The 25,997-nt window shown below is 57.0% G+C and overlaps 1 protein-coding gene across 2 annotated transcripts in view; it reads right to left on the reverse strand.

The window, feature by feature from the left end:
* The window catches only part of LMX1B (LIM homeobox transcription factor 1 beta), an 80,468-nt gene extending 55,718 nt beyond the window's left edge, over nt 1-24,750 (reverse strand). For both annotated transcript variants that reach the window (XM_058694107.1, XM_058694106.1), the window contains exons 1-2: nt 24,571-24,750; nt 23,559-23,745 (exon numbers count right to left, since the gene is read on the reverse strand). In XM_058694107.1, coding sequence (XP_058550090.1) covers nt 23,559-23,745; nt 24,571-24,709 — 326 coding nt within the window. In that variant the 5' untranslated portion in view covers nt 24,710-24,750. The remainder of the gene's footprint in view (nt 1-23,558; nt 23,746-24,570) is intronic.
* Between the last annotated feature and the right edge of the window lie 1,247 nt (nt 24,751-25,997).

Raw genomic sequence — 25,997 nt, forward strand, 5'->3', positions numbered from 1 at the left:
CGAGCCAGCTCTGTTCATTCCTCCCAGAAAAACTGGCACACCTGTTGGGGGCTGTGGGTTGAGGCACACCTGTGAGGTCGCACCAGCCGGGGCACACCCACTGGAGCACACCTGTCCTGACCCACCTGCCAGGGACACCAGCAGGGGCTCACCTGGGCTGTGGTCTCCTCGGGCTTCCAGGAACCTGCCCCCTGACCCAGCAATGTGCCCTCTTGGCCCCTCTCCGTGAGCTTTCAGGCCCTGAGACCCCAGCCTGGGCACCCTGGTGAGGCTCCTGGACCACAGGCCCGAAGTAGACCCCCTTCGTAGCGGTCATGGAAGAGGAGGGGGAGTGTCTGTCTCCTCCCAGGGTCTGGATAAAGCTGGGGGGGACAGCATCCTAAGTATACACACCTTTGGCCTTAAAAGTAAGCCTGGGCCCAGCACCTTGGAAGACAGAGAGGAGGAAGAGGAGGGGGTAGAGAAGGGAAGAGGGGAAGGGAGGGACAGGGAGGGGAGGGGAGCAGCTGTCGCCTGCTCCTACCTCTGAGAGAGAATGGGGAGGGGGCTGGCCTGCCTGCTGCCGCCCCACCCCAGAGCAGCCATCCTTCATGCCACCCCACCCTCCATCTACCACTCCAAGAAAGGTGAGAGGAAATTCCTGCTGGGTTCTTGGAGCTGTGGCCACAGATGTCACAGTCCAGGGAGAGCCATGTGCAACTCCACTCGTCCTACCCAACCCCACGTCCACACACACGTAGCATGCCTTCCCACACTGACACGCACAGATCCAGGCAGACGGGTACAAACATGCGTGTGCGCTGAGACACAAACTCACTGACAAGCAGGTGCACTCTGTCTTAGGCACGGAGGACGCTGTGTGGACAAAGACGCACCCACAGTGCAACACGCCCAGGCACGCAGCAGCACATGCAGGGACACCGGCACCGTCCCTCCCCACCACCAGCCCTCTAACGTCTGCACTGGCATTCAAATGCACGAGGATGAGCCATGGTCCCCCAAGGAGGCGCCAAACCTGCCTCTCCAGATGCTGCCTGTTCCACAGCGCTGTGCCGACCACCCGCCTGCCACCAGCTCAGCCGCAGTGAGCTGGGCAGGTACCGCGGCGATTAAAGTGTTGGGGACGATTTACAGCAGTGATAACCCCCTGACAGCATGGCACGAAAGCTAGGCAGAGGCGGGGATGGCAGCCTCTGGCTGTGGATGGGTGTCAGGACCAGGTGGTATCTACACCAGATTGGGCTGGTCCAGCTGAGGCCAGCGGCTTCCTGCCCTCTTGCCCAAGGCTCCCTGGGCTTCTGCTGGGCAGCACAGCTGTGGACAGAGAGCTGTCATCTCATACCTTGCCATGTGTACACGTGTGCACACGTGCACGCATGCACACACACACACACACACCCTTGAAAACACAGAGGCACATAGGGACACAGCACCATCACTGATGGACACACACAAAGATGCGTGCTCACGTGCTCACACAGAGACACAGACGCGGACGCCTGGTGAGCACTGACATGAGACCATACATATTCACCGAGTCCCCACATTGGCTGGGCCCTCGCAGAGCTCAGGTCTGTTGACACCCACTCCCGATACGCATGCGATACACATGTACTTATAGATATCTGCCCTCGGATGCACACACCTCAACATGGCCTTGCAGGACCCCTTCCTCTCTGGTCCTGTCCTGCTTCCCCTGCAATCTGCCCAGCTAAGTGAATTTCATGCTCGAAACTGACCTTAACAGTCTCCTCCTTAGAATCTTTCCATGGCTTCCAGTGGCCTCTAGAATAAAGGCCAGACTCCCCAGCACAGCCTTCAAGGCCCTGTATGATCTGACCTCTCCTCGCACCCCCCCCCCACGGCCCACTTCCAGGCCTTGCACATGCCGTTCCCTCTGCCCAAAAGCTGCTCCACTCCATTTTCACCGGGATAATCCCTCTGTCCTCAGCGTGGACAGCTCTTCCTCCAGGAAGTCCTCCTCCACGCCACTCAGTCTGGGAGAGGAGCCCCGTTCCTGGGGTCTACAATGCTCCATGCTTCCTCCATCAGAGCCTTTACCAAATACTGCCAGGCACATGCCTCTCTGGACAGTGAGCGCTTTGGGGACAGGGCTTGTCTGACTTGTGTCCTTAGTACCTGAGACAAGGACACAGTGGTCTCACAGTAAACACCAGAAAGAAGGGAGGAACCCCCAAGTGTGATCCTAGCTTCTATGTGAGACCGAGGCCTGAGAAGGGCTGGGGGGTGAAAGGAGTGCTGGAGAAAGTGCTGGCAAGAAGGACACCCAGAGACTCCTGTGGCCGTCATCAGGCTGCCCCCACCGTCCATCATTGAAGAGCTGGCAGCCCACAGGGCAGGCTCTGGCTCAGACTCCCTGGGTTCAGATCAGGCCTCGGGCTCTCCCCTCCTTTCCCCTAGGAGGCAGCAGCCCACGACACCAAATGATTCAGCGCCTGAGCAGTGGGGCCTGAGTCTAAACCTGCCACTTCCCAGCCGAGTGACCTCAGAGGAGCCTCTCTGTGCTCCAGTGTCCTCAGACACAATCTCATTAGACTTCAATAACAGTGATAGCAAAAATAACAAATGGCAGCTTCCATTTCTTCATTTGCTGGCAATCTTGATTTGGGTTTTTAGGCCGCCCAATTTATAGGTGAAGAAATCGAGGTTAAGTGGCAGAAAGTGAAAGAAGCAAGTTTGGGACCACCAGCCTCTGAGTCACACACTTATTCCTTTGAACCTCCAAGGTCATGGGCATGACTGCATTTTGTCACCAGTCACGTGTAGAGAATTACTAGGACCGCTGGGCTCGTCAGCCTCTAAGCCTGGAGCATCCTGGCCACAGCATCTCCCCCCATTACAAATGGTTTTCAAAATCTTCTCATGCCCACCTCCTCTTTGTACACGTGCCCAGTCTCCCCAGGCCCCAGCAGTCCACCCCTCTTGCCTGTGTGTGAGCCCCAGGAGGCTCTGCCCGCTCCCCATGTGACATGTGGGCAATGGGCTAGTGGGTGACAAGCAGTTGCCTGAAAGGGGAGTGTGGGGGCACTGGAGAGGGGCCGGGGCTACAGTCAGACCTGGCTGTGATGTGCTGTGTGGCCTTGGGCAAGTTGCCTCCCACTTCTGAGCCTCAGTCTCGTACCTGGAAATGGGAATGATAATCACATCTACCTCTCAGGCTTGTCATGGGGCTTCACACGGTGCGGTGCGTGTGACAAGCTTAGCCGGAGCCTGGCATGTAGCAGGTGCCAGGACTCTGAATAAGTCTGCTGAACTGCAGTGACCTGAGGAGAGTACAGCCGGGGCCAGAGCTGGGAGGGGAGGAAATACTGTTCCTCTGAGCAGGCCACTGTCTTCCATGTCTCTGGGCCCAGTCTACACCCTCCTTCTCACCTTCCCCAACCCTGTCCAAACATCCTACCTGGTGGAAGCTTTTCTGCCTTCCCAGGCAGCCTTCAATACCCCTTCCTCCAGGAAGCCCTCCCTAAGACTCTTCCCTCCATCACAGCCCTCCACCCACAGGATTATCCTCACCACTCCTGCCTTTCCCTGCTTCTGTTCACTGTGAGGCTAGAGCTCCAGCAAGATAGGACCAGCTGCATCACCTCCGTTCCCTGCTCCCTGTAAAGTGGGTGGAGGAGGGGGCAGAGGTGGGGGCTGGCCCCAAGGAGGTGGGTGAGAGGGGAGAGAAGGGGGCAAGTCAGGCTGTGGAGGCCCAGAGGGGGTCGAATGGCCTTCCTAGGGTTTATTCTGTTAGAATTCTTTTCAATAACAAAAATACTAATGACCGCTACAGTAACGATAGCTGTATGGGACACATTTCTTTCCCTTGCTTTCTCTGTATTCTGAGCAACGAGCTTTGTGCTAAATGCTTTCTACCCTCCTACCGTTAATCCTTCCAATGACCTGGAGAGGAGAAACAGTTGTACCCATTTTACAGATGAGGAAACTGAGAATCAAAGAGGTCAAGGGACTCATCCAAGACAGCAGCTCACAGACATGGCATTAGGGTGGGATGAGCCCGCACTCTGGGGTGCTGATGAACAAGGGACTGCTACAGTAGGTGGGCAGCTGGAGATTGTGATGGGGATAGTCCCTGAGCCCCTACTAGGTGCCTGCTCCTGGCATCTGTCTTCCCTTGGCTAGACCCCATGCAGCTCAGCACCCCGGGGCCCATGTGGTTGGGTCTCCTCCACACCGCCTGCCCCCTTCATCATGAGCTCCAAGGGTAAGGCCCAATCCACCTTGTTCCCCAGGCCTCCCTAATGCCCGCACAGGACCCAACATGCAGGGGGCTCCACACATAACTCTGGAACGCCACCTTCGGAGACTGGCTCATCTAGGCTTCTCAACAGAACTCCATCACCACTGGGCAAGGAGGCATTCCTGGACTCCACCATGGAACTTTGTGGATGCCCCTTCACAGTCCATTCTGCCAGGGTCAGCAGCTTCTCCTCTGAGGTCCCCTGCCTGCTCTTCATCCCCAGACACACAGGGCTGTGACAGTCCTGTTCACTTTGGCCTCTCAGTGGCAGCCCAACGTGCTTGGAGAAGGGGTCCTTCTGGTTGCATGGGTGGGCTGGGCTTCCTTCTTCCCTCCCTCCCTGCCTTCAGCACATATTGAACACTTACTTACCTGTGGCATTGTGAGCAGGAGCCACGGGAGGATAAGCATCTCGGAGGCCAGGGAATGGAGTGGTCGAGCTAAGCTATGTGACCTTGGACAGCTGATTTCCCTTTCTGTGCCTCACTTCCCACATCTCTGAAACAAGGATAATAACAGAGCCTGCCTGGCCAGCTTGTATGGGCTTAATGAGATCATTCCAGTCCTTAACTCAGTGCCTACACAGTACAAAGAAATAAAAAATAAAACCCTTTACTTCCATCATGCTATTGTAATTGTGTGCAGGGAGGACCACATTGGGAGCAGGCAGCCCTTTAGGAGCAGAGGGAATGAGAGAAAGCGCTGGAGGGAAAATGTGCCGGTGGACCCCCACGACCTTTGCCCACTTCCTGCCTCCCAGAGGGTACTAATTTTGCCCCCCATCCCTCATTCTGGCCCCCATCGTAGACAGCCCAACCCCTACATCCTGGGGGTTCAGGGAGAGAAGAATCCTGGCCCAGCCACAGTCCACGCATGCTGTAATCCTGCCATCCATCCAGTAACCTCCCCCCCTCCCCCTGATGCCACTCCATGCCAGACAAAGTGCCAGGCTGCAGGAAGGCTGCGTGTGTCAAGACCGACAGACAGACAACCACAGCTCATTCATTCATTCAGTACGTGCATGCCGAGCACCGACCAAGTACAAGGGCCTGTTCCAGTCCTGGGTGTACCCTGGACAGAAGCTCTCAGACCTCAGTGTATACAGATACCCCTGGAGGGGGGCAGCTAGGAATGAGGATTCATAGGCTTCACCCTAAGAGTTTGAGTCCTTCCACAGAGCTAGGAATCTGCATGTTTAATAAGCATTGCAAGACAGACTCAGGCTGGGAGGGGTGTGTAGTGGGGGAATACAGAACCAGAGAGATTTCATGAAACCGATGACTCTTACGCCAAACTTCAGAGGAAGAAGACTTTTCCAGAAGAAAGGATGATGGCATCCTGCGAATACATCCTGCACAACTGCCACGGCCTGAACAAGACCCAGACGTGGACAAATGTCTGAGCGTGTGGGGAACAGCAGATGAGCTGGCGTCTGAGCACAGAGGACAAGGAGGCAGGGCCTGACTGAGGAAGCCCTGGAAGGCCAAGCTGAGAGCCAGGAGAAAGAAGCCATTTGAGAACAAGCCTCCAGCCAATGGTAGAGGGGGGAGGTCTCCTTAGCCCAGCAGGCCTGGTTCTAGCTTCCTGGTTCTAGCTTAAGGCACCCAGGCCTCCGTTCCAAGCCCAGGCCCAGAGCCAGAGACTCAGGGACTGGAGATGGCTACATGATTTGCAGGGCCCAGCACAAAATGAAAATGCAGGGTACTTGTTCAGACCATATTAAGAATTTCAAGAGGGCAACAGCCGAGTATTAAACGAAGCACAGGGCCCTCCTGAGTGTGCAGTCCTCTGGGAATGCACAGGTCTCATGCCCATGAAACGAGACCTGTCAACCATCCAGCCAAGGGGATCACCTTTGCTGGGACCAGCCCAGAGTGCTCAGGACCCCAAGGCCTTAGCCAGTCACCCCAGCTCCAATCCCCAGGTCTCTTGGACTCTCCCTTTGCCCCATCCCCTCCCCTCAACCCTCAGAAAACTGCTTCCTAACATTGTCTTGAGCCTGTCCCCTCCCAGCCCCTCCACTGCCCTCACCTCTGAGGAGGCAGCAGGAGGACCCTCCTGCCGGTCTCCAGTCCCCAATCCCACACATATGCTGCCACTTTCAGTTCCATAAAGTGCCTCTCCTGTCCTGTCACCCACCTGTACAATAATCTTCGATGGCTCCCTTCTGCCCACAGGATAAAAGACAAACCCTGTTGCATAGCTACCAGCCCCTGCCCCCCTCTGCAACCCTGTATCCCAGCAGCCCCTAGGCAGCCTCTCCAGCCAGAATCACTGTCCCAGCCCACTTTCTCAGCCCACCAATTTAACCCCTAATATTCCTGCTTCCTGTGCCCTTACCTGGAATGCCCTCCCAAATCCTCTCAGCTCCCACCGCCCATCTCACAGACACCTGCCCAGGGAAACTCAGCACAGATTCTTGCTGTTCTGTGTTATTAACCAGATCCCTACCCACTGCCCTTCCTGCTAACAACAACAGCTCACACCGACCGGTATGGCCCTTGTTCATGCACTATTTCATTTAATCCTCAGGACAACCCTAGAAGCTAGGTTCTTTGAGTACCTCTGTTTTACCAATGAGGGAACAGAGGCTCAGAGAGGCTGAGGAACTTGCAAAGGGTTGCCCAGCTAGACAGAGGCTGAACCTGGTGTCTAGCCCAGCCAGTTGAGCCCCTCAGCTATTTCTCTACACTTTTCTTTCAATACTAAGCAAGCACCTATGAGGTATCATGCCCTGTCCTGGCCAAGGCATGGCTCAAACACAGAACTCTAGCCAAGGTTCTGCCTGGCACATACAACCAAAGCCAGACACAGGCTCAGGCCCAACACAAAGGACTACGGGAGCATCCACAACAGCAGCAGCAAGAACCAAATACCTAATCTGAAGACATTGCATCTGCTTTCTCTTTTCAATTCCATCATTGCCCTGAGGCTGTTGTTGCTCGTCAACAGCCTTTGAGAGAAGTGTGGTACAGAGAGGTAAAGCATCAAACCCAGGGTCACACAGCCAGATCAAACTCTGAACCCTGAGGTTCCAAAGCACCGGCATCTTTTCTCTGTCTACCTGGCTAAGAATCTTGGCCTCCCAAGCGATCAGTTCTTGGGCCACAAAATCAGAAAAGAGGTCAGCATATTCCAGACATGGGGACTGAGCAGGCTTGATTTCTACTTAACTGTGCCCCCTCCCCCCACCTGCTTCCCCCAGGGGCTCTCTGAGGACAGGGTGGGCCTACCCCTTCCTAGCCCAGCTTAGCCAGGACCTGGCTGAGCAACTCCAAGTTCCCCAGCTGGGTTTCTGGTAATTAGCTGCTCAGAGATGCACCAGTCTCTTACCCAACACCCCTCGTGACCCCCTGCCATGAGCACTCACCAAGTAGAGCACAGGCTTGGTTCCATGGTACTCCCTACGCCCCAGGGCTAGTTGCTTCCATTTACAAGTTCTTGTTATTACTATCCTTGCTATCATCACTGTTATTTTAATTTAAATCTTCCACATTCAGGGAGATGTTTCTCTGCAGCCACGAGGGCATGTCTGTGGGAGGCTGGCACTTTGGTGACGGGCCTGAACTCTTGCCACGTGGGACGGCAGGACCAGTGGGCGGCCAGCTCCATCCTCCTTCAGGGGTCTGCCGCTGCTCACTTATCAGGCTGACATCCCACAGGGGGGCCGCCGCCCTGCCCGCCCCTCCGGCTCCAGGCCTGCCGACTGGAACCAGACCTGGACGGGTGGGCGGGCAGGGGCCTGTGGGAGGGGGCCAAGCCCTCACCACAGGCCCCTTTGCAGTTCAAAGTGACACACTGAGGCGCTGTCCCCTTCAAAGGGCAGACAGCGCCTGCCCTGAGCTGCTGTACCCGCAGGGCAGGGGTAAAGGTGGCCCTGTGAGGGCTGGTGAACTCCCATCTACGGGCTGGGTCTGCTTCCCTGTGCCCTGTCCTGAGTAGGACACATACCAGCAGTATGCAATTGGGGGTGGGGGGAATCTCGTTCCCTCTCTGAACTTCCCTGCTGTCACTGTGTATTTGCAAAGCACTCAGAAGGCACTTGGGGACGGTCACGCATGATGCCGACAATGCCGACGATAGAGATGATGATTCAGTCTGAGAAACAACACCCCAAAGCCAGAACACCTGAGCCTGATTCCCATCAGCTGCTCGCTAGCTGTGTGACCCAGGGCAAGTCACTTAAGTTCTCTGTGTTTTGGTTTCCCTACCTATAAAACAGGGTTAGGAGGGGAGGCTGCCTCGTGCCAAGTAGCCACAGGCACACTCATCCCCTCAATGCCAAAGTATGCCCACCTGCTGTCAGGATAGTTGTTCGGCCCAAGCGAGAGCCACGGAGAAGGTGATGGCATGGTTCAGGTGCTCCCCACCACCACCCCCGCTCCCAGGCTGAGGCTGAGAAGTCCTCAAGAGGACAAGTCTTCCCACCTACAGATGACAGCTCCGTGCTGGAGCAGCTCCCCCCACTAGCTGTGTGACTCTGGGTGTGTGGCTTTACCTCTCTGAGCCCCAGTTCTGTCACCTGGAAACCTAGGTAAACAATGGTCCTTTTGGGAGCACTCACTGCGATCTGGAATGCCAAGGGCTTAGCCCCGAGCCTAACCAAACTTGTGCCCAATAGATGGTAGCTCTTATCATTGCTATCTTAAGCTATGTGACCTTGGGGAAATCAGGGCACGTCTCAGGTCAAGTTTCAATGCTGCAAAATGGGAAATGATACTAATAATGCCTGCCCCAGGGCAGTGAGAAAATTCAATGAGATAATTCCCATCAAACCCATAGGCAGTGTGCAATAAACACTGGCCATGAATTATGAGGCATTCGTTCAACAAATAACATTCAGCTCTGGTGCCTGGCCACCACAGGACCCCGAACCCAGAAAGGGGCTAAAATCTGCCCTCTTAAAGGATTGCTGGAGGTTTTCTCTTGACAGAATGCCTGGTCCCCAACTCTGGTTCCACTTACTAGCTGTGTGCCCTTGGGCAAGTCACTCAACTTCTCTGTGCCTCTGCTTCTCATCTAAGTAAATAATCACAACATCCATGTCACAGCGCCTTTAAAACCTGCGAAGTGCTGGGGATGCCTGGGTGGCTCAAGTCGGTTAAGCATCCGACTTCTGCTCAGGTCAAGATCTCAGGGTTGGTGGGTTCGAGCCCGGCATCGGGCTCTGTGCTGACGGTGTGGAACCTGCTTCGGATTCTGTGTCTCCCTCTCTCTGCCCCTCTACCTCTTGCGCAGTGCCTCTCCCTCTCAAAAATAAATAAACATTAAAAAAAAAAACATTAAAAAAATTGTGAAGTGCTTAGAGCTGTGCCTGACAAACCATGAGCACTCAACGAGCATCAGCTGTGGTTATTATTGCCGCTGCTGCTGTTGTGTGCTCTCTGGGCCAGGCCTGCCCATCAGCAAGCCCCCTGCAGCCGGGCCCCCTTCTGCAGCTCAGAAACTCGGGAAGTGTTAGCTCCTGCGAGGCCGCCCGAGTATCCTGCAGAACGGAGGCTTCTGTGGGCTTCCTCTCTGGTCTGTTTCCCCAGCAGCTGGAACACTCAGAAAAAAGCTTCCAGCCTGCTGGGCTTGTCAAAGCAGGGCCAGCTTTACTAGAACCAGCTTTGGACGGTAATTTTGCGGTCATAACAACTATTTTCTTTACATACTGCTATAGAAAGGGGAACCCCCTGCTTTTTTTTTTTTTTTTTAACCTAATTGAAGACACCATCAAGCGTAAATATGCTGGAGTTTTTAATAAAAAACATGATGGAGGAAAACATTCAAAGCTCAATAATCAGAAGCCAGTCGAGTAGAGATGTCGCTCCCTCTCCCTACCCCCTTGGCTGCGCTCTGTGCGAGACTGGCTTTGGGGCTGGCAACTTTTAGGCCTATGGCAAAAATAATGAACAGCAGTGAGGCTTGGAGATAGCCTGAAAAATATCCTGGAAAAGAAAAACATATGCCAAAGAGTGTGGTGTAAAAGTCATATTTCATGCCTGACTTTAGAGAATGTTAATAAGGATTAGAACCATACTCCAACAAAGCAACTATCAGTCAAGGCGGGGTAATTAATTTTGCTTCAGATCTCTGCTTGGGAAAATGAAAGCAGTAAGTGTTGTTTCACAGCACAGAGATTCCATCACACTAGAACAACCCAAAGAACTTCCAAAGCTGTGTCCTGATCCCAGCTGAAAGAAACCTGGCTGTTGCTGGCAGCCTCTGCTGGTCTGTCGCCGTGTAGATTTGGGGATCTTTTCCCAATGTTGACAATATCGAACTCTTTTTTTTTTTTTAAATTTCAGGATTGGCTAATAAATATGATTAAGATAACACATCCCAAACCACATGTCCTCTGCTCAGCCTCCAACATGTGCAGTACAGATGTGTCTTCCGTGTACAGATGACCCAGCCGGTTGCTCCCCTGAGGCAGGGACCCTGGGAGACAGAACCCCGAGGGGTCCTGGCAGCCCACTGGCCCTCTCTGGCCCTGGCCAGGCTGCTGGCCTCCCCGTGACCCACTTTAGAGAGGAAGGGCTGAGCCCAGGGTGTCTGGAAGTCAGACACTAGAAGGACAGAGGAATGGATGGTGGGATGTGGCACTGTGCTCACCTGGCTCTTGTCCCTGCATGTCCCAATTTAGAAGATAAAATTCCCAAATTCTGCTATCCAGAAAGCTTCCCAACTCATTCCATCATGGAGACATGCCTGTTACCCCCCTCAGGAACCAGGGTTGAAGGGCCTTCCCCTCCCAGTGACCTCAGACTAGGGAAAAAAGAGTAAGCCAGTGGCAAAGCCAGAGTCTGGCAGAGGGTTCTAGAAAGAATTGTGGAGTTGCCACACAGACCCCCTAACTTGGCAGTGGGCAGACTGGGGTTCCCGTCCCCCATTGTGCCACAACTGTGTGAGCTTTGAGGCAAATACTAGCCACACCTGGGCCTCAGTTTTCCCCTTTCTACAAGGATCCTGAAGAGCTCTTCATCTGGCACATGCTGAAGCAGTGCAAAGTATGGGTGGTGGGTATGTTCCTGGTGCGCCCACTCTGTGGTCACTGAGGAGGGCTCTTGGAGGTGGCAGAGAAAGCCAGGCCCTTGAAACACGGCAGGGAAGCCTGGGCCTGTTTGTGTCGACAGCCAGCCAGTCTCCACCTCTCGGGAGAGGGGGCAGCAGTCTCAGACACAAGAGCCCCTCTCAGCCTGATCAAGCAGGGCCCTGGGCTAAGTAGGAGTGAGCCTCCTTCTTAGCTTTCCCCTGGGGCTAGGAGGAAGAAAGGGGTCCCTCAGAGTTAGCCAGGCCAGGCAGAAGGGCTCAAGTGGGCGGAGAAGGGAAGGGCATTCTACCACAGTGGTAGAATGAATGTATGAATGAATGAATGAATGAATGAATGAATGAATGTGAGAGGGAGGTAGGGGTCTCCCACTTCCCATACAGCAGGCAGGCTAGGGGTAGGGCACATCCCTGAGAAGAAGGTCACTAGGGGTCCCTGGAAGAGGGATACTATGACCTGGCTGAGCCCCAGCTGCCTGCAGGGCAGAGGCTGGAGGGTCTCCTTTCTGGACCAGAGGCTACTCAGGGTAGACACGGAGGGTCAGGCTCCTCCTAAGCTGGGTGGGGTCAGGACCACCTAGTGGAGGAACTCTGTCACCAGCCCCTCACCTCCTTTCAGCTGAGATCGGCTGAGCATTGACTGCTGCATTTCTGGCCCCCTGTTAAAGCTCAGGCACTGGTCTCCCCGGAATACCCCAGGCTTCTTCCCTGCCTAGCAGCCCAGGCCGGTGGGCCCAGGGCTTGGCCAGGCCGGGCTGATATGAACCATCTGCGTTGTCTTAGGCCGCCCCTCTGCCCACTGTCCCTCTGAACTCCGCCGGTTCCCGCGGGCCGTTTGATGCCTCGTAGGGTCACAGACCCCCGCACACAAATCACCGCCGAGGGGCTGGGGGTGGGGTGGAGGCGCTGAAACCTAATCCGCAAAGTTTGCTCTGCCGCCGGCTCGCTCCTTCCCTCGCTCACTCGACCACCCCCCCTTTCCAAACAAGGCTTATTTTTCTTGCCAAAAAACCAAAGTTGGTATCAAGTGTTTCCAGGGAGAAAGTGTCTCCCCCGCCCCAGCTCGGGAGGAAGGGCCGGAGCTGATGGCTGAGCACGGGATTGCAGAGAGGGCTTCGGGAGGGAACCCTCAGGAGGTGAGGTCCCAGCTCCCGGGTCTGTCAGTCCCCATGCTTAATGGTCACAGACCCGACTGTCTCTGACCCTGCCCTGTCCCCTTGGTCCCCCTCCCAGATACTACTCTCTCCTTCGTGGCTCTCCATCCCTGCGCGGCCAGAGATGGAAGCATCACTTCCTGCCCCTTCTCCCTCCCCATAAAACAGCCCTTGCCTGTCGCTTTTACGAGGTGACACCCTGCTTTCAGCCCGATCCTCCCGCACCGGAGCCTGGGCTCGGGAGGGAGGAGACTGTGAGCAGTCAGGCGTCTCCAGAGAGCTCCCAGGGCACACTGGGGTCCTTGCGTGACTGCCCCAGAGCACAGACTAAGAGCTTTAAAAGGAGGCCAAGGAGCTGGGTATGTTAGAGACAAATTCCTCCAAAGTCTCCTCTCCAGCTCCATTGACTCTGGGGCCTTCGATCTGAGATGCTAGAACACTGGCCAGGAGGTAGCCGGCCTGGTCCTCTGGAGGGGTGCAGAGCGGAGCCCCGGGAGCACACAGGTTTCGTTTGCTGGGTGGTTTTGCTTTTGGTTTTTTCAGCCGGTGCAGCGACCCGGAACCACGCCCGGGGCCGTTTCTCCGACGCCCGCAGCTTCCGACTGCCCGGAGGTGGATGCCGGCGGCTAAAGTCCGCGTCCCGTGGCGCCCGCTGTGCGGACTGGAGTTCTAGTTGTCGGAGCAGGCAGCCCGGTCGGGGCAAGGCAGAGACGTCGAGGGGGCCGGTCGGCACACCCGACTGGGTCTGTGCGGCCCGGGGGTGGGGGTGGGGGGCACAGGAAAGGTCTGTACACTGTGGGACGGGGTGGCGGCAGCAGCGGTGGCGAGAATAAAGGCGCCACGGGCCCGGCGGAGAAGCGGGTTTCCGCGGGGGTCGAACAAAGGAATTCGCCCTCAGAAGAAAGGGGCCGAGCGAGCAGCCGGGAATGGTCAACCCCGGATACTCCTGCAGGAGTAAGAGCGTCTCGACATCAGTCCCAGGGATCCAACGAAATCCGCCCCGTGCAGGACCCCAGCCTGGCATCTCCATTCGGCCTCTCCCTCCTTGTCAATCCCGCTTTCATGGGGATGGTGGGTGTGCACCCCCCAGCGCCACCTTTCCTGGGAAGAGGGGACAGAGTGGCCCGTGCTTTCCGTCAGTGGAGGCAAAAAGTCTCCCCCCTCCCAATCGGCATCTTCTGGTCGCGGCGCCGTTGCCCCCATTTTCCAGAAGCTGACAATTGAGGCTCCCAAAAAGCAACCCCTTCCCCCACCCCTATTGCAATGCCTGGCCGGCTCAGGAGACCCAAGCGCCCTCGGAAACGAAAGTCGCCCCCGGGGCGACAGGCCGGAGCTCCCCTCCTCCCGCAGCCCTCGGAAGGGGTGGAGGGCACACGGTTGTAAGGTGCTCGGCTTCTTTTCTCTGCTTGACATGAATAAGGGGATTAGGACGGCAAGTTTCCGTCGTTCACTCCGTCGGACAAAGGGCCCCGCGGTCAGAGCGGCGCAGCCTCTGATTAAACAGACAGAGCCCTGTCACTCAGCAGCATCCTAGGTACTTGTGTTCGTGACATAATCTTATTAGAAGATAAAACCAGCGAAATCCTTTTCATAATGAAAAGTTACATTTAATGGCTGGACTCACCCCCCAACCCCTCCCGACCCTTCCCCCCTCTTCCCGTTGCTGTTGGATATGGCTCGCCTGTAATTGGCATTTAGAGCACCAAGTCCGAGAGAAAAACGGGGTTTAGGGTTTTTGTAATCCCCCTAAACTGTCTTTGTTCGAAATCTCCACAGATACAAGTCTGTTAAGAGTAAATATTTGTGGATTGATACAACCACATTTCCCCCCCTACAAACCAAATCTGAAAAACCTCTGCCCTCCCGCCGCGCACGAAGGCCAGGGCGCAGGAGGGAGGGGGCTGGGCTCGGCCGGAGCGTCTGTATCGGGAACTCTGCGTTTGGGGTCGCCTCGCTGCCTCCAGGAGCTGAGGGACTTTGCACGTTTCTCAGGCGGGAGAAAGGTCTTAGATTCTTTTTTCAATTTTCTGTGCTCTCGATAAACAAACCTCCCGAACCCGCTGCTTTTGGGCCTGCCCGAGGGGGTCGGCGGGAGGGCTTGGGGAGGGGCGAGGGCTTTGCTCAAATCCGAAAGAAAATGCAAACTCTCTCCACCGGCCTCGCTCCCTTCCAGCGGGTTTAAGTGGCTCCGAGAGGACTCGCTCCTCCTGGGTTGTGGAAGACCCCACCCGGCACGGCGCCCCAAGTCCAGCCTAGGAAAGCACCGGGAGCCACCAAGGGCCCCCGAAACACGAAGGAGTCCGAAGGTTGCAGCAGGGGCCCGGGTTCCCGGCTCCAGCCCAGCCCGTCCCAGGATCGGATTCCTTCATAAATCAGCGGCTGGGTGAAAGGGCTGCGCTTTAGAAAGGGCAGGACCGTGTGCGCGTATTAGAGCGCGCGGTTCCCAAATCCGGGCTAAACCCCTGGTGACACCGAAATTCATCAACCGCTGCTGGCGCCCGCGGCTCAGCTGAGGAGCCCCAGAGCCTAGGAGCTTGTGCACCGCGCTGCCCGACTTGGGGAATGAGAAGAACGAGGAGCAGAAACCCTCCAAGAGGTGGGCCTGGAGGAGGGCACGGGTGGAGACCTCGGGAAGCCGCCCCGCCCGTGCGCGCCTCTGGCGGGGAAGGAAGCTCACCACCGGGGAAAGGCAGTTATTCTAACCTTTTTCCTTCTCTGGCAAGGGCTGGCCCTACACGGACATTCTAGTGCGAAGAGGGCAGTGACCCCCAACCCCAAGCCCTTCCAACCCTGCGGCAGTAACCGCCCCCACCCCCACACCTTTCAGGCTGGGTGCTCTAAGGAGAATCACAGTTGCCCAGAGCAGAATCTGGGGCTTCAGGGAGAGTAGAACTTGAGGACTTAGGGATGCCATCAGCTTTGGCAGTTAGACCCACCTGGGAAAATTGTGCTACAGAGAAACTCTGGACCTGAGAGAAGTTACAACTCTCTCCACCTCGGTCTTCTCACCTACCCAGGGACCTAGAGCAATAAAGGTCAGTACACATCGCAGCACTCAAGAAATGTCCGTTCCTTTTCTTTCTAGATATACTACTTCAGCCTGCCCCTCTTGAGGTCAAGAAGGCTCTGCTCCTGGGAGTTCACAGCTACACTGGCCATGTTCAAGAGTAGGCTGGCTAAAGGCAGGACCTATGTGCCTCAGTAGCAATGGGGAGCCATCCAGAGGCTGCTGCCTGCCTGCCTGCCTGCCTGCCTCCAAGGACCAGTTTCTGACAGCCAGACCTGTCCCATTACCTTTTCAAGGGAAAAATTCAAACCACAGGCCACAGACCTGGGTAAGGAGCAGGAGGAGGGTGGGCTAGGCCACTCTGGGAGGCCTGTTTAGGAGGCTACACTCTCTGGGCCTGCTCTGAAAGGCCGACAATGCATTCCTGCCAGGCAGGGCGTCTCCAGCTCACTTCCCAGGCAGGCAGGCAGGCAGGCAGGCAGGAAGGAAGGAAATATACATTGACTGAGTGCCCAATGCAGGCTGGCACCTTTGGGTTTGTTTCACTTTATCCCCAGAGGTTGACTCCCTTTATCCTGTGAGATTGTAATTATCACCCCTGTTTCACAGAGGAGGAAACTGAGGCTCAAGAAGAGCCTTACCTAAAGGTCTTTGGCTTGTGTCACAAGAACCAGAGACATTCTGGATCCCCGACCTGGACTTGCAATTTTGTACTTTCCTTTGAGAAAGTGTGAGAAAATGTGCCCCACCCAGGAGGCTCTCCATTCTCAGGAGGTGGCTCCCAGAGCACCTTGGTCCTCTCCATCTCCACAGGCTCGGGCAGCTCCAGGCCTGGGCGGGCGCCCAGACCCCGACAGCCCCGTAACTATGGCGATTCAGGAATCACATGACAACAGTCACGGAGTCCCGGAGGAAACCAGGAGGTGGGAGAAGGGGGAAGAGCAGTCACACCCAGCTTGTCCTGACCCACGGCTCCTGCTTCTCTCCCGTCACTGCTTCGCCAGCACCCAACAGAGGTGCCCGGGGGTTGGGATAAGGGGAATCCTGGGCATCCGGCGGTCCAGCATGCTATCTCAGCTTTCTGCATCTAGCTGGCAGCTCGGGGGTCTCCTCACGCCTGCCAGCCCCGGTGGGCACCTCTGTTGCTCCCAGCAGCCCTCAGAACCCTCCCCGGCTGGCAGCCACCTCACAGTTCCCAGGGAAACCTCTTAAGCACGGGCCGCCAGGAAGCAAACATCTTTGTTTCTTCTGGAACCAAACTCCAGGAACTAGGTTTTTCCTTCAGCAACACTTCCCCCAGTTCACCAAGTGCAGGGCCAGCCAGGTGCTCTGCCATCAGCCAGCACACTCGGTCCGGGGGCCAGTCTGAGCCAGGCTCCCGATGGAGACAAAGCCCCCCCCCCCCATGTACTCACATATCCCCCGGACCCCTGTACTCCCCACAACCCCCCTTCAGGGCCCCAGGGTTGACAGGGCAGGTCCAGTGGCTGCCAGTCAAGAAGCTGAACAGAAATGGATACAATATTGCCCCGGGAATAACAAAGGAAGGGCCCTCGCAGAAATTTATTTGTTCTGATCAGGCGAAGCAAAGGTAAAGGGCAGTGAGGAAGTGCTGTCAGCCAGGCCTGAAACCCAAGAAAGTTGCCATTCTGAGCACAGTGGCCCCTTATACCCCACTACTCCACAAGGCAGCAGTAGTTAAAGCAAACACAGGCCCTTCACTGCCCCGTCAGTTACACCTTCCCCCCAAAATTACACAAACCTTGAAAGATTTTTCTGAGAGAAGATGGATGCTTCGGGAGACTTGAGGTCAAGGCTAGGCTGTTTAAAGTATATTATTAACAAATAAACATTTACTGCAAAAAAAAGAGAAAAACCCTATAGGCCACCGGGGAACCAAATCATGTTGCTTTTGGCTTCAAATGACAGGAGACATTTATGACATGAATGGAGAACACCAGCCGGTCGATGAAATGGCAAACGTCTGCCACTTTGCTTCCTCTGCCTTCGTGAATCAACTTTTTCAAATATGGTTTTCAGCCTTACCCTCCCCTCACTACCGCTGCCTCCCCACTTCTGACTGCAGTAGCAATAAATATCTATAATTTTGGTTTTGCTCTCTGCTGCCATCAGCACAGAATCTGGGAGATGGAGAGGGCTGGGTCAGCCAGAAAGCCAAGAGTTTTGGGTCCTCCTGCACCCTCAACTGACTGACAGCTCACACGGGCTCCTTGGATGAGTGGACCATCCCTTTCTTCCTCCCTCCCTTGAAGCTGAGGCCTGATTGCGGTGTCCAACGAATTGGAAGTTATAACTCATGTCGCTGAGTGTATCCTCCAGTCCTCAGCCTAACTAATGCCAAAGTAGGACTGGGATTTTTTCCCTCCTATTCTGTTTTAAAACCCTCATGGCCACAGGACAGAGGAAATTCCCTGGGCAAGAACTGCCAGCCCATCATGGACAGAACAGACCTCTGTGGGCTGGAGGATCCTTCTGACCACCTGAGCTGGTGTTTCTCTACCTTTTAAACCTCATCTTCTCTCTGAGAAAGGTACAGATCCCTAGATCTCTTCCCCTCACGTCCCCCCCCCCCACCCTGCCTTCTGAATCTCCCCCTCATCCTCAGAGATGTCAGCCCCCCCCCCCGCCATTTGAATCACAAAAAAACAGTAAGCACAAAGGGTTTTCCAAGTATGAAATTAGACTTCCGTGTAGGATTTTCCAAGCTGTACTCAGACTCTAGAGATTCCAGTTGCTCCCCAGTGGAAAGACCTTCGCTCTGGACCAACTTCCACTCCCTCTCACGCACCCCTGCCCCAAAGAGAAACAGGCCAGAACACCAGGCCCATCCTGATACCTGCCCTTCCCGATCATGCACAGGTGGCATTTGTTCTGATCTCTACAATCAGTTTTTCTGCCTCTCTGGAGGTCGTGACGACGATACTGGATCCCATGGAGTTTGGAACACTTACTGCAGCCTCACCAGACACCTCATGCTATCCTTGCAACCACCCCGGGGTGTTGTATCATCACTCCTAATTTGCTGATGGAGAACCTGGGGCTCAGAGACAGGTCGTCACTTGGCTGAGATCACACGGCTGCTGAATGGTGGGGCTGGGAGGTGAATCCAGTTCTGTCTCAGAACCTAGAGTTCTCTTCATCACTGAAGGAATGCTGGCCCTCACAGCGCCCCACTCAGGCAAAGGGAGCGATTTTCCCAGGGGTGCTCCTCATCTTCCCTGCACAGAGAGGTTCACGGCAAGCCTACCATGCCAGCTGCACCTTTCTCTGGCATGGAACGCAGAGGCAGTTTGGTATGTCTTCGGCGACAAGACATTCTGGCCACGCTGATGGTGATAATAGCGACAACAATAATTTCCAGAGTATTAACAACATGCCAGGCAAGATGCCAGGTCCTTTGGGGCATGTTATCTCGAATCCTTATTAGAATCCTTTCTCCCAGGTGGATATGTCCCCATTTTACAGAAGTGGCTCAGGTAGATGCCAGGACTGTGTGGCCCTAAGCCTGGCTCCAAGGGGCAGGACGGGAGGGAGCTGAGGGTCGACAGTCACATACCCCAGAGGAAATCCTCACAGCCTTCTTCTCCTACTCAAGAAAAATCCTGCAAATAAATTAGGCTGCGTTAGCCCAGAGCCTGGGGAATACAGGGTGAGCCAGGAGTCAGCTATGAATAATGCCTCCGTTCAGCAGCAGATGACCGCAGCTTCAGGAAGCCCTTTGCTTACTCTTCTACCTGCAGTCAGGGTGCTGGCGGGGGTGGGGGGTGGGGTGGGGGGGGTTAAGTGGGGGGTGCCTTCCCAAGGGCCAGAGGGTCCCCACACTCGGGCTGACACGGTGAGCCCTTCGGCCCTTGAAGCCCCAGGAAGGACACTACGGAGGCCTTTTTATAAGGCAAAGCGCTGGCTTTGCCTTCCGAGCAGACCCATTTCCAGGACAGGACCTCTACCTCAGGGTGTGGGCTGGGATGTCTGCCGCTCCGGGTTAGATGCGTGGGGGCCATGCCAGCTGGGATGCCTACTGGTAGAGGAGGTGCTGCTGGTAACTGGCACCCCGCAGTAAGGCCTATAGGAGTCCTTCCAAGCTGGGAGAAAGAGCAGGCAGAAAAGGCTGGAGCCTGACTTTGCTTTCCCTGGGCTGTGCCACACCCCTACTGTGCCAGTGCTGGGGCTCTGAGGAGAGGTGAGCCTCCCTGGAAGGCCTTTCCCGGTGTAAACACTTCCAAGGAGAGGAATGCGCTGGGAAGAGCCAGGTTGGGCCACTGGAGCGGATTTACCAAAAAACAAAACAAAACAAAACAAAACAAAACAAAACAACCCAGGACTCAGTTTTTTCTGAAACTCCAAGTCTCGCTGCTCCCCCTTCCGCGGGTGGGCGCATCCTACCTGGGCAGGGGAGCCCAAGGGGACCCTCGCAGGCTCAGCGGAGCCCTGTAACTCTGCGTGCCGAGAGGTGAGGCCGCCCGGGCAGGCCCGGCCGGCGGAAGGGCGCCGCCAGCCCAGGACGCCGAGGTGGGAGCGTGGCCCGAGCAGGAGCACCGCGTCCTCCGGCGCGCGCAGGCTCCCGCTCGCACACCAACGAATCTCGGGTCGCCTGGCCTGGGAGCTGTCTTACAAGCGATTAGACTCCATTTTGTGACAGATTTTTGGACTCTCCCACCGACCCTCCCCCCTTCCGGAGCCTCCTCCAGGAATTCGCCACCTCCTCAGGATAGAAACGCTTTCCAGACGAGCGACAGACGGCAAGAAAGGGGACTTACATAATTCTACTTGGCCAAAGCCACCAAGAAAAAAAAAATGGGGCGCGGGGGGGCATTATGTTGTCATTAAAAAAAATTTTTTTTTTCATGTGTTCTCAGGAGGAGGAAGGAGAGAGAGGTGTCCGTGATTTTGCGTTTGGAGGTCCCGTTTCCTCCCGGCTTCTAACCTGGTTTTCTGTTGGAGAAGGAGCTCCGGCTGCCGAGGGGCCAGAGCCTCGGGCGCAAAACGATCCGACGCCTCCCCCACCCCCCCGCCCGCCCTTTTTTTAAAGAAGGAGCCCTCCAGAAAACACGTACGGAGAAAAAGTAAACTTTTCGAGTTACGCGTGAAATTGCCCAAATGCCGTGGCCCGCGCGCTCTGTTGCATCCGTCCAGGACGTGCGGGTGGATTTTAGCAAATAGTATTAAATGTGCCCGAACGTCAATTAATCACCCCCGTGGTGCGTAAAATAACGTTGCGCTTCTGGGTGTCTCGGATCTTGAAAACAAATCGAAAGGAAGAAGAGACGCTTAATAAAAATAGCAACCTCTTTCTAAGGACCGAACCCCGCAGCTCCTCACCGGGGCGAGGACATATTTTTCAAAAGTTACTGGGGGGGCGGGGGATGGTGTGTTCATTTCCCTATACCGCTGACACACAGGCTGCACAAAATCGAGAAGGCACGTTTCTGCGCCCACTTTGCCTGGATTCTTGTCTTAGAAGCATTTACGCACAGATGCAATAAATACGCATCTGCGATCCTCAAAGGAAAAAAATAAATCGTGAAACACACTTTTATTGTGCAAAGAACATCGCTTCCCCAGTGAGCCCCTGCCTGCCTCGCTGCACTGGCTCTCCCTGAGAAACGCTGAGGCGAGACCCGCCCGGGGTATTTGTCCACGGGATTGTCTTGATAACAACCCCTCCTCAGCCCCCAACTGGCCGGCCTAGTGCAGATACCTAATTGGCCTTATTGGAAGAAAGAGGGGGCGAGGGAGGAGGAAGGCACCGTGAGGGGCGTGAATAATGCCCGCCTGGAGGCTGCCGCCTAGCTGGACCCAGGCTCGGAACTCCGGACCTGAGATTCGCCCAGCACCAAAATTCCCTGGCAAACACATCCCGACTGCATTGAAGCATCGAGCTCTAGGGCGCCTTGTTTCTTTTTTAAACAAATATACTTTCAACAAAGCCATTGCAACTGTTTAATTGTTTTGTAAAATTAGGAGGTGGACCGCTCTGCTCTAAGGGAACATCCTGCTCAAATCTTGTGACTTTAGAGTTCTGTGCTCCGAAAAACCAGGGGGCATCATCTCCTTGTTTTAAACACAAGCTCCATAAAGGATTGAGGGGGAGCGGAAGAGACCTGGCAGATACGTATAAGAGGCTGGAAAGGGTCCTTCCAGTATGTGGAAAAAAAAAAAAAAATTCCCCCAAATCTGCACAAATGCCTTGGAGGGCCATTTCCAGTTTCCTCGGCCTCCTGCCCCCACATGTTGAGTCATCCAGGCCAGTGGCGAAGCTGGAAGCAGCACTGCCAGAGCTGAGCTAAGGGTCAGGTAGGAAGAGGTGCAGGCCAGCAGGACATGGGTAGGCTGGAGGCTGGTGAGCCCTGCCCCTCGGCCAGACCAAAGCCCCCAACCGTATCCACCTCAAACTACTTTCCCCATTTTATTTGTGCTGCTCTATGCCTGCCTGTGGTAGAGCTGACTGGCGGCCACACTTTCTCCCGGAACTGGAATCCTATCAGTCCAGGCACAGCACAAACCCGACCAACGGCAATGCGCCTGATTTGGGGTGCTCCAGACAGAGAGAGAGAGAGAGGTCTCGGCTGGACTCTGGGATCAGCAAAAAAAGTTGCCTCTCTGAAATGTACCCCAATTCCTGTCGGCAGAGCCCCCAGTGGACAAGAAGAGCAAGGTGCAAAGAGCAGGTCCTCTTGGACCTCCAGACCAGGGGAGCACAGCCAGGCTAGGCACTGCTGTGGGACTCAGCCAGAACCTTTCAGAGTAAGAACCTAATACCTTCTTCAGGGCTCTGGCTTGCAGCCCGCTATTTCTAGGTCTCAGCCAAGCAGCTAGAGAGATGGAGAAGGGGCACCCCAGCCTCTCCACTTCCCATCGGGGCCTGGAATTAGGAACAGTCCTTGGGCAGCTAGGGAGGCTGCAATCATCACAGGCATTGGTTAGCCTGACCTTTTCCTGGAGGCTTGGGCACACACAGCCCCCTCTGAGCCCCGAACCATCTGAGAGCCTACCCATCCTGCACGCCCATCTAAAAGGGTCTTCCAGGCCTCACTAGAAAGTTCTCGAAGGCACCCACACTGGTCTCCACAATGCCTCCCTGGGGATCCCCACACCCCCTTTTCGTCTGTTGCTCCTCTCTGCCTCCCTCCTAATCACACTGCCAGGCACAAAAACCAGAGGGTCAAAAGAAAAAGCCTGCTTTTACTCTTAACTGTCCCAGCACCTTGCGAGTCAAACCCACAGTCTCAGCTAAAAACAAAAGTCAGTAGGTAGGGCTCAACCCATAGTCTCTGGACTCAACCCCGAGGCTTAGGCTATGCCAGGGCAGAGCAGACCACCCCCTTCTCCAACACAAACACTCTGCAAGAAAGAAGGCCTGCTGGGGAAGGCTGACTTGGGCAGTCCTTCACCATCTGCCCCCCCCCATCCCCGACCTTCCAGGAGCCCCAGATTGTGGTTTGCCACCTCTTGAGGTCCTCTTCCCAGACAGCTTCTTCAGCCAGCAGGAATTTTAAGTGAAAAATTCCCGCATGGAACGGTTTGAAGAGAATGGACACCCTTTTCTATCAGGAACTAAAAGTACACCAGGCAGCAAGGTAGGAAGGAGGCATCCCCAGCTGCTCGGGGAGTTCAGCACCCCCTTCCCAACTCCACTTGCTTGCTCCAGGAATCCGAACCCCCCCTAAAACCCTACTTTTGGGAACCATACCGCCAAGGCCTGGCTCCCTAAAGCACTGTTTTCGTTTGGAAATCAATTCTTGGTCCCCAATTTAGGCCTTGGTGGGGTCAGGCCCTGTCCCTGGACGGAGGGATTGGTATCCCCTAGTTGGCCAAGGGCCTTGTCCTGTACCCCAACCAGTACAGGTTTCCGGACAAAAGATGGCAACTAGGGACCGCCGCAAGCTCCCGGCCACCCCACCAGTGGCGGCCAGGCTGGGACCGTTCGTCCCTGCCGGGAGACGCGCAGCCCTCGGAGCTGACGGGCCCAGCGGCGCGCAGAGCCAGCAGTTGGGCTGACACGGGCCTGGCCTGGCAGTGGGGGCGGCCGGGCTCGAGTGCCGGGCGGCGGCGGGGAAGGAGGAGGACGAGAGGCGCTTACTGTTGGTAGTCTTGTTTGCAGTACAGTTTCCGATCCCGGAAGTAGCAGCTGGTGGTGAGGGCTTGCTGACACGCCGCGCACTGCAAACACTCCTCGTGCCAGGACGATTCGTTGACTCGCATCAGGAAGCGGTCGGAGATGGGCCGCTGGCAGCCCTCGCAGACGGCGGGATGCGGGCAGTCGGAGCCTGCAGCGCACAGGGCAAGAGCCGGGCCGTCAGCGCCGACCAGCCTGGCGTCCCGGCCGCGCGGTGCCCACAGCTAGGGCCCCAAGCGCGAAGGCAACCCGGGAGCGCCGCCCGCCGCCTGCGCTCCCCCGGCCGCCGCACCAGGGGCCGGGCAGCCTCCGCTGGTTCGTCCCAGCCCGCGGACTCCCTCGCGGAGAGGCCGCGGGTCTCGAGCCTTGGCTCGGCGCTGCAACTCTCCCTTCCTCCGGAGATCCAGCGCTTGGTGTTACTACATACGAGAACCCGGCAAGGCGCGGGGTAGCCGGCTGGGACCGAGGCAGGCGAAGTGAGGTTGGGGCGCTTGCTGGCTGACACGCCCCACGGTGGCATTCACGGTCTTCTGCCCCCAATCTCCCCAAAACCCAGGTGGCCCAAGGGACATTTTTCTTTTAGAGGCGCCTTCCATCAAGCAGCCTGGCACCACTCCCAAGCTTGCTAAGGTGACTACTTGGGTCTTCCATCACCCTTGCCGTCCGCCTCCTGCCCCCTCGGGAGTGGCAGCTCCAGCACCAAGGCCCAGTGAGGATGGTGGGTGGCAGCTGGAGCTGTCCTGGCCTCCCTCCTCCTAGGTGGTGCTCCTGCAAATCTCTGTCCCTCCAGCATGCCTGTTTAGGGGTGCCTGTTGCCCTTCTAGCGATCACTGCAGAAGTCTAGTCTGTGTCCCCCGCACCCCTATGTCCTGCAAAACATTTCCTTATTCCGTTGGTCTAGACGCCTGTGTCCACCTCGGGAGGATGCCCCTGTCCCCTGCCCATGACCACTCGGGCGTTCTGACCCCGCACTCACCCAGCAGCACCCCCAGAGTGGCGGGCCCGGGGCGCAGGGCGTGCTCCTCCATCTTGATGCCGTCCAGCATCTTGGCGCAGTCCGTCTGCCCGCGGGGGAAGCACCTCTCCAGCGACTCGGGACCTGTTGCTATATCCATGGGACGCGGGGCGCGCCGCGGGCCCCGCCGGCCAGGGTGCTCGCCGGCCCGCCCGCCTGCCCGCTCGCCGCCGCCGCCGCGGCCCCGGAGCCGGGGAGGCGCGGCCCCCGCGGGGTTGGGGCTGCGGCTGGGGCCGCCGGCCGCCCCCGGCGAGCGTCGAGCGCCGACGCGCTGGCCCCGGGCCCCGGCGTCGTGCGGGCGGGCCCGGGCGGCTGCAGTCCGCGCCGCGTTCTCCCGGGCAGTCGCAGCCACGCGCGCCGGCTCCTCTGTCACCTGCTTGTCAGCCCCGGAGCCGGGCTGCGGCGGCGGCGGCAGACGGAGCCGCGGGGAGGAGACGGCGGCGGCGGCGGCGGCGGCGGAGGCGGCGGGCGGGGGAGGGGGCGGGGGTGCAGGGGCGGCCCCGCGGGCTGGGGGGGCGCGGGCGGCGCAGCGGGGTCCCGGGCGGGGCGCAGCGGGCCGCGGGGCTCCAGGCGCGCTCCCCGCACTACTCCAGTGCCATGGTGCGCCCGAGGAGCCGCTGGGTTTAGAGCTGGGGCAGGCGGCGGAGGGATACTACGGCCGGGAGCCGCCTCACCCCTCCTCAAACTTCCTGACATTTGAACTCATTGGTGCGCCTCGTATCCCTGCGCCGGGATGAGCCGGCGGCTCCACGTCAAATAGTGCCGTCGCCGCCCCCCCACCCCCCGCGGGAGGGCTCCCCGCGCCCCCAGCTTGCGCCCCGCTCCGCGCCTGGCCTGGAGCGCGGGCCCCCGGCGCCCCAGCCAGGCCGAGCGCCCGCTGGCCTTTTGCAGAAGTTTGGGTCACCTTCGAAACGAATCCTTCTGCCCCACCCCTTTGAAAAATTGATTTGGGAGTTGGGGGATGAAGGCTTTCTTTTTTTCTTTCTCGCTTTCTTTATTATTAATATTTTGTAAAGCTTCAGCGCTAAGCGGAGTGGCCCCATGCGAGGCCAGACTGCGCGGACGGCGGGGAGCGCAGCGGCTCCACCAGGGGAAGGCGCCGGCCGGGAGTGGCCGCCTGGGGACCCCGTCTGTCGGCCGAGGTAGGTCGCTCCGGGCTGAGTTGGCGTCCCCTGGGCGGCGGCGCCTTCCCAGGGCCGTTTTGGTCCGCGGAGGGGCTGGCTGCAGGATTGAGGGACGGAGACCGACAGGAGGGAAGGGCTGCTGGCCCAGGACTGACCAAACGGGGGTCCTGGCCCAGGGAGAGGGGGATTGGGTCCCGGATTGGGGGTTGGGGGTGAGGGGTCCGGAAAAGATTCAGGCGTGGCAGGGATTGGGTGGAGGGGTAA

This window comes from Neofelis nebulosa, chromosome 12 (assembly GCF_028018385.1).
Source record: "Neofelis nebulosa isolate mNeoNeb1 chromosome 12, mNeoNeb1.pri, whole genome shotgun sequence".
In the NCBI taxonomy this organism is placed as follows: Eukaryota; Metazoa; Chordata; class Mammalia; order Carnivora; family Felidae; genus Neofelis; species Neofelis nebulosa.